Source organism: Acanthisitta chloris, unplaced genomic scaffold, assembly GCF_000695815.1.
Source record: "Acanthisitta chloris isolate BGI_N310 unplaced genomic scaffold, ASM69581v1 scaffold19367, whole genome shotgun sequence".
Taxonomy (NCBI): domain Eukaryota; kingdom Metazoa; phylum Chordata; class Aves; order Passeriformes; family Acanthisittidae; genus Acanthisitta; species Acanthisitta chloris.
In genome coordinates, this window is record NW_008683397.1 from 66,584 (window position 1) to 75,017 (window position 8,434).

At 37.9% G+C, this 8,434-nt stretch overlaps 1 protein-coding gene across 1 annotated transcript in view; it reads right to left on the minus strand.

Moving 5' to 3' along the window:
* Positions 1 to 1,046, minus strand: part of LOC103806245 (cytochrome c oxidase assembly protein COX16 homolog, mitochondrial) — a gene marked incomplete at its 5' end in the record, with an annotated part of 32,565 nt that extends 31,519 nt beyond the window's left edge. The window contains one exon of the mRNA XM_009078927.1: positions 969 to 1,046. Coding sequence (XP_009077175.1) covers positions 969 to 1,046 — 78 coding nt within the window. The remainder of the gene's footprint in view (positions 1 to 968) is intronic.
* Positions 1,047 to 8,434: the final 7,388 nt, after the last annotated feature.

Here is an 8,434-nt window from a genome sequence, read left to right on the forward strand (position 1 = left end):
AGGTAGGCAACACAAGGAACACTGAGGAATGATTAAAGTTAATTTAGATGGCCCATCACAAGGGTCTAAGACAAAACAACGGGGTCTCTAAACTCTCAGCAGCTCAGTATCTGAAAGATTTGACCACAGAAGAAAGCTACTCCATCCAGAATCCTGAACATTTATTTGTTTTAATATGAAGTGCCATACAGTCTTTTAAAAAGCTTCATACGACTTGCAAGTCAGCAGCACTGAGACCACAAACTCTCTCTGCATTTCTGACCTGCATATCAAACTTAGGGAAAGCAAGCTAATATTACTTTCTGCTTAACTGACATGCACCTTTCAGATTATTTCATATAAAATTTGAAACTAGTGGTACACTTGGAGGCATAAGCAGCACTAGTAAACATGCTATTTCCCTCACACAGAAGGTTTCAGGTTCGTTTAAAGTAAAGCTTCTTCCATATAGCATATTCTGCCATACTGAGTAAAGATTAGCTCCAGTTTCTTTCACAGAGCTTAAAGAACAATGTCAAAAGTATCTGCTTGTCTCAGTCAATGCAAAGTCAAGACCTGGAAACCACCTAATATTATATAATATAGCGACTGCCAAGTATTGTCTGAAAACCAAACCTTTTAAAACATAGGTTTTCTTAGCCTAAATTGGATACAGTATCTTTGTAATAACCTCCTGCTAAATGTGCTACACTTCTTTTCCAGGATTCAGAATTGTCAGTTATTATCAACCAAAGGAACAAAATGTTTCTATTATTTATGTTGATCCATTTCACGGATAGCAAAAGGATTCATCATCATGTGATGTTATTGTTATCTACTCTACCCAATGCCTAAGTGCCTGAGCTGTAGTCCAGGGCGCAGCAGTGGAAGGCAAATCCCCTATACCAAGTTTGCTTGTCCTAGCAATTCTTTAGAAAAGAGTATGCATGCAAAATGAAATGAAAGGCAAAGAAAACCATTTCAACTACCTTGCCATGTAGTTTGTGGACATCGTATCTTATTTGAGCAAATTCACGGAGTCCAAAAGATCCTCCAATGAGATATAGCTAAAAACAAAATGAAAACAGTTGTGTTAGGACTATGGTGCAAAAGAACACTTTGCATACTGACCCAACTCACTTACCAAGGTACCCTAGTATTCTTCCAACAGAAAGACCAGGACACAAAGAAAATAATAGACTGGAAAATTAGTATAGGAGCCTTCTTCCAATCTCTAGGCCTGGATTTCACACACTTCCTCCTTCATACTAAGACTGCTGCTACATGACTCTCACTTTCTAGGGACTTCCTCTCCTTTCATGCCTTCTTTTCCCTCTCCATGTGGCTTCCTGATGTAACTGCAGCAAAGGAACCTTTACCTCACTGCCACAGGATTTATTATCATAAATTTTCAAACTCTGTGAGGAGGTAACAATGCCATACTGACTCACTCTGATGTCTGTGGGTAAGTGATCTAACTGTAGCTGTAGTTCAATAATATATTATCAGAGAGGCTAAGAAATCATATCCAGCATACCTGCCCTTTTATTACTGCCTCCTTAGTTGTCCAGCAATTCCCTCCACACCTGTGAAGTTTATGAATAAGAATAATAAAGGGAGAAATGTGGGAGCTTCATATCCACATATGAAATAATTATTCTTTCTAATGACAGAGTGATATCACAATATTGTCTAAGTATTTTTACCTCAGAAATGGATAGACCAATCAAAGATCCAAGTATTGTTAAAAAATAAAGACTTGAAAATTAGCTTAGAAATCTAGCTGCTTTGTGGAAAAACTGGTCTTCTTGCTACCACTCTGACCTGACAGACTGTCTGATGCTCTCTGTTAAGGCAGATGCACAGGAAACCAAAGGGCTTGACATCTAGAGATGCACATCTATGGAAGGTGGAAGCATGAGAAAGCTCTAAGGACCTGAGTGAAAGGAAAAAAAAAACCAAACAAAAACCCACCACCCCCCTCTTTTATCACACCACATTGCTGTCACAGTCCTTCACTACAAGCTGTTGATGCACTGGTAACCGTTTTCTACACGCTGCTGGCTGATTTCTTGCCACATATTAGGTTTGTAGCAATGGCCTGTGTCCAAGAATTCTTGTAATTATGCTGCACAGATAGTCAAAATGCATGTTCTTCTCAAAAAGTAAAAGCTCACGTCACTGAGGCCACAAAGACATTTTCATTCAACTTAAATTAGAAACAAACAAACAAACAAACAAAAAGAAATCTTCTACATTTATTCATTCTCAAAGTTGCAGCACTCTGATTTCCCATCAAGCAGGTAAACCCACTCAAAACCATGTGAATGCACTCCACACACACACTTAAGATGCTGGTAAGCTACACACTGGTACCAGGAACTAATGTACTCTGTTCACAGAAGAAGGAACCTTTCACCAATAGCCAGGAGTTGAAAGCTCCAGAGTCTCTTTCTGGCCCTTTTCATAAACCTAAGAATCGAGCCGATAATTAGAAACAAAAATTAGACAAAAATTTCACTATATGAACACCCAGCTGCCAGGCCACAGAACTCTGATTTCAGAAAGCCAATCAGAAAACCATCACATGGCAGCAAGTTAACTTCCAGCCACCAGAAATATGAACGGCCAAAAACTGGATGGCACCATACACAAGCCATAACCATTGCAAAGAATTAATGATGATCTTGCATATATTAACAGGAAGCAGAAAACAAAGTGTTTGAAATGGTTGAAAAAACCCTGAACATTATTCAGAATTTAGTCAATCAAATCAGAACATTTGTCAGCTGAAAAGACAGAAGGACATAATGCTAGAAGTCTCGAGGATCAGACTATAATTGAATTTTAACATGGTTGATGCCTCAGCATAAATTTTCATTAGCTGATCTTCTTTAACTCCTAACAAGTAGTATGTTAATTAGCAGCCAGTGAATTAACTCAACAAACTTTAAGTCCTAATGAAAAGAAAGCAGAAATGCTATAGACAAATTTATGGCTGTTACAAACCACAGCTTATTGCCTTTTTGTATATTAGTATGCTGTCAAAGAGTGTCTATGGCAGGGCAAAAACAACTGCACTAGAAATGGTTCAGTACACAGTTGTTAAACCAGGCAGAAAGTAGCAATTACTTGTGACATCAATTAAAAATTAATCTGCCCAACAATAAACTTGCATGAAGTACATACCGTTATGAGATGCAATGTGAACAAGCGGAAGACCTTTAATAGGCCTGTTTCTCATAACCCAACTATTCTTTAACATAATGAAAAGGTGCACTATAGTTTACAGAGACATGCTGCAAGCTAAAAAGGAAGTATTGCATTCTTTAGTTTTGATCATTTAAAACTACATAATGTACACTGTAACTAAGGGAAATCAAGGAGAAAGCTGTTGCATGAAGCAAGTCGTGCTACTCATTCTGTCTCATCACATCCTATCACTTGTTTGACAGCAACCATCCCTTTCACAGTGCATTTTACATTTGCAGCTATACATGATAAAGAAGTTCATACACATCTCTCAATTTCTGTAAACAGGTTTTGGCCTGACACTGCAGTTTTATTCACATCACCTTTATACTACTAATGAGAAAAAAACACTTGGTTTCTGATGTACTTTTGCTCTTCATACTGCACAAGGAACATAACTAGCCTGGCAGGTTGGCACATATCACTTATCAGGCATTACTAGTCTAGCTGCCTTTACATTTCCAGTACTGGAACGGTTGATTTATCTTACAATGAAGCATCAGTTAAGCTGCATCAGACACAAAGCACATTAATGCTGTAAGAAAAGTACAAATGCCACTGGAATACTACACAGTGCAATGCTGGAAGATTAGGATTAAGACTAAATAATTTTCCAAAGCACAGAATATATACAAAAATATAAATGTTTACAAGCTTACTTGACCAATGTTCTAAAGAACCAAACATGATGTCTGACTTCATTGCAAAACCAGACCAGAATCAGTCATACTCAGCACTTACTTGATCAACCAACAGCATGTCAATATAGTCAGCTGACAGCCCTGAGCATAAATTGCATTCATCTACACAAGCCAGAGCAGCAAATGGACAGCTATTCAGTCAATTAGGTTTTTGAAGTCTGTGTTCAAAAGCCAATAAAAGAAGGTATAAATGAATTTATGCAACTGTAATACCATCAAAGGTATCAAAGGACTCAGTGACTGACAATGCATTGAGTAGAAATACTAGCCTTGGTTTAACTGTTTCCTTTTCCTTCTGTTGCATTATGAGATGTCCTCACTACCTTGACTTAACTGTATTTACATACAAACAACAACGAAGCAGCAAAAGTCAGCAAAATAATAAAAAGTGGGATAAGATTCAAGTTAAAAAAATTCAAGCAACATTATCAGCCTGCTGGCTTTGCATAGTCTGTATGTCTCACATATATTTCTAGTTCCCCAATCTGTAAAACAGATATAATCTCTACATTCCTTGCAAAACACTACTCAGTTAAAAAAGCACTGCAATGGACAAATTTGCTCAATGTAAGCCAAGGGCAACAGCAAAGTCCAGTATGTTCCATCCACTAGTCCAGGCATCAAGAGACAGTAGAAGCTATTCAGGACACCATATAAGTCAAACAGGTAGGTTGGCAACATTCTAATAGTGTCAGGCTTAAGTTCACTCTCCAGTTAGCTGGAAGGGGAAGAATAATGCAACATACAATTAAAATTAAAATATATTTTTCTTCATTGTGATTTTAGAATCATACCGACACTTAACGTACATCATGAAATATTAAGGCACTGGCATCTGAATGATACTCAAGCTGGAAAGTTCATATATACCAGCATTCTTTTATTGTGAGGGAACTATTTATTTTATTTGCTTCACAATGCAGAGCAAAAACTACTATTATGTAGTGAACATCACCTTTCTAGTTACTTGAATGCTTTCAGCAGATTGATGAAATTATCATAGCTTCTCACTTTTTCCTTTACACCTGAAGTTTAACTTCGAAGGCAAAAATCATAAAACGTACTAATTAGCCAGCAGTTAACACCAAAGCAAACAGCTTAACAGCACTGCTAGCATAACCCCCCATTAAAGATCCCACATTGGATTATTCCTTTATGTTTCAGTGAGTACACAAAAAAACCCCTACAATGTTGTAATGCAATTATGCATGCATGGAAGACTTGCATGTTCCAAAACAAAATGAAAGATAGGATGTGACATAAGAGCACCATCTGTCACATACACTCAGCAACCTCAATAAACATTTTATGTAAAAAAATGACATAAAATTCTCTTTAATAACATTCTTTTAAAAATTCTATTTGTTCACTTCTCCACTGGAAAGCATGTTATGCAATGAGTTAAGGATGGCATCAGACTGATCCCTTGAACCTCATCTTAGGATGGGAAATACTTGTATTTGTCACTAACTACAGTGAACGGTCACTGAGGGCTCATAACAGCAGAATTTAGGACTTGCAACAGATCCCTACTATTTTAAGTTGCCTGCATAATCTAAAGCAGCCATCTTCAGTTACTAGGGTTAACAAAAGAGCAAGAAACCATTTCTCTAGCAGCACCAGCAACTTGCCATGTTATAGGTATCCCTGTTGTTAGAGAAAGCCATTCCTACTACAGTACCAATTGTGGAAGCCAGATTATTACAAAGTCATAAATCCCTAAATTAACCAAATCACAATATTTAGTGCTGGCAACATAGATCATGGAGTGATAGAAAATATTATGATACATATCACTGGAGAAGGAAAACGGCAATTTTCTAACCTCTTCTTCAAGACTGCTGCTTTTGCAAAACTCTGCAGTTGTTCATCAGGAGCTTCTAAACTAGAGCAGTTGTGAATTATTTTAATTTAGTTTGCAGTGGTCACAGCAAAGAGAGTTTTGTGGTTTTCTTTTTAAAGAACTGTCATATGTGCAGCACAAGACTGGTAAAAGATAGCAATTTGGCAGTCCCTAAGACTGAAGCCTCTTTTCTGTTCCCTAAATAAAGCAGCAGGGCAAACTGCCAGTCCCAGCAAAGACCCAGGTAAGTCATCTTAACCTGAAGCGCCCCCCTCTGCCAGCTCTCACTCCCAGGAGTTTATTTCCCACAGCCATTCCAGCACTTTGCTCTAACACTGAAACTGCTGGGAAGAGAGAACAACAGTGCCAAGTCTTCTCAGAAACTTACAAAATCCCTTCCCTACCCTCAATGGAAGCAGAAGAGGGTCTACCTTTACTTCCTGTCTGCAAAAAAATGGAAATCATTTTTAGTTCAGAGCAGAGGTCTCCTTTGGGGAAAAACAGAAACCAAAACTATGCATCCTTTACTAATCACTTCATTCAACAGCACAACAAAGTAGGAGAATGCTCTGATTTAAAGCATATACCAGAATTCACAAACTGTAGAAAGACTGAACTGCAGTACATTCAAAAACGGATTAAATATGCCAGTAGATGACCACATGGATACCATGCTGGCAACCCAGTAGAGGAGCTGGTATAAACTGGAGCCAGCAGTAACTGATACAGACGTGAGCGTAGTCTTCACAGCATGCAGAACACATGCAGAATATTCAACTTGGCCCAAGGTACCAGGTTAATTGGCTCAGTATAGAGTATGTTCAAAGCAATGATTTTAAAAGATAGCAAATATGAATGGCTACAGGTGAGAGTACAAAAAAACACCCCCGTCCATAACCTTTCAATGTTACTATTCAATGTCTTAGGAGAATAAACCTTTGTTCAGTAAAATGGTCGATTCATAGCAGGTTTTATAGCACAGAAAAATGCATGTAATAGAAACCAATATAAGAACAATGCAGAAAAGAGAGAAACGCATATGTTCCTCAATGTGAGCATGAGCGAAAAAAGGCATTTTCAGCCACAGCATTGTCATTCTGCATTACACACATGGCTTGGGCTGGTCAGACAACAAGGGAATTTCACTCTGCAACTGCAGCTGTTTGAAAACCCAAGTGGGCCCTGCTGGTCAAGCTGCAGTTTCTGAACACAACCTTCATTTTATCCTTAAGCTTCTAAAAGCCAACATTTCAATTCCTTATTAAAATTATCATTCCCATTACTTACAGATTCAAATCTAGTCAAGATAAACTACAGTAAGAAACATCTCATGGCAAGCTGGTAGTCTTGTGATGTGCTAGGCCCAGCTCAAAACAGGCCACTGCAGGCCAGCCTGCATTAAAGAACATAAGAAGAAAGCACTATGAGGTGTATTTTGCCTGCTGACAATCCTGGACAGGGAATGAAGACTAAATATTCTATAGAGTAAAAATTAATTATACATTTTTACCACCACCACCCTCTGAAGAAGGTGGAGACCTAGAGCAGGATTAAACACACAAAGTGAAAAGAGGGAAGTCTGTACTTACGTTTCTGTTCTGTGGCTCAACACAGAACCTCTGTTCCCCTGAGTGGCAGACTAGTCCATTCTAACAGTATTAAACAATGCAAATACACTCTTTATGTTTTAAAATGAAACAGAGGAGAAATCTGAAGTACTAAAGAGTGACTACTTGTTTGCCATATTTATCTGGAAAATAGTTCTCAGAGATCAAGAATGAAAAGTTCAAGGTGTTGATTCAAAAGGTAAACTCAGAGGTTCTAAGACCGGACAGCCAACTGAAAGATGAAAGTCAGCTACTTCAGACTGCACAAACTGGAGTCCACAGAAGCCCATTCAGCTTAGACACTCTGGCTTCCATAGGAGCATGAACAGTTCCAGGGGGTGGTTTTATCTGGAACAGCTCCACACTGTGGATTAAATACACACAGATGCAAACAGGAGATGCAAAACAGAAGTACAGCAGAAGTTGAAGACCTATCTCAAAACAGGCTTTAGAGACCCAATAGTTATAATACAAGTCACTGAAGCATAAAAGTAACACACTGTTATTCACTGATTGGGAGCAACCACTTTAAAATTCTAAAACCAGTTTTATATTTATTGCTTTTCTAGGCTGCAAATGTAATACTTGTGATTTTTACAGGCAATTACAATATATCTACAAACATCAGAAATCAGAGTTCTATGCTCATGGGTAAATGTTAACTTCTATTCATCTCTCAAAAGCATATTAACATTTAAATCAACTGTTCTGCATATGTCAAATTTTATTGTAAAGTTACATGAAGTAATAGATACTAATAAAAGTCCTGCAATTCAGTAATACGAATTGTTCAACGCAACAATGTGAGTGAAGTTAACAATAACCCTGACATATATAAAAGTGAAAAGTGCTGATTGTAGTGATCCTTCTTCAAACAATATCAGAAGTTAATGCAATAGCAGTTACTACTCATAGCAACTGATAGCAACAATAGATCTCAGAAATTCGATTCCTCCAGAGAACAATTTTGCATGTATCCCAGTGTTCCTATCATCTTTTTATGGGCAGATCCTCCAGAATCGGTGGGCAAAAGTGTGCCCTGTATTCAGCAT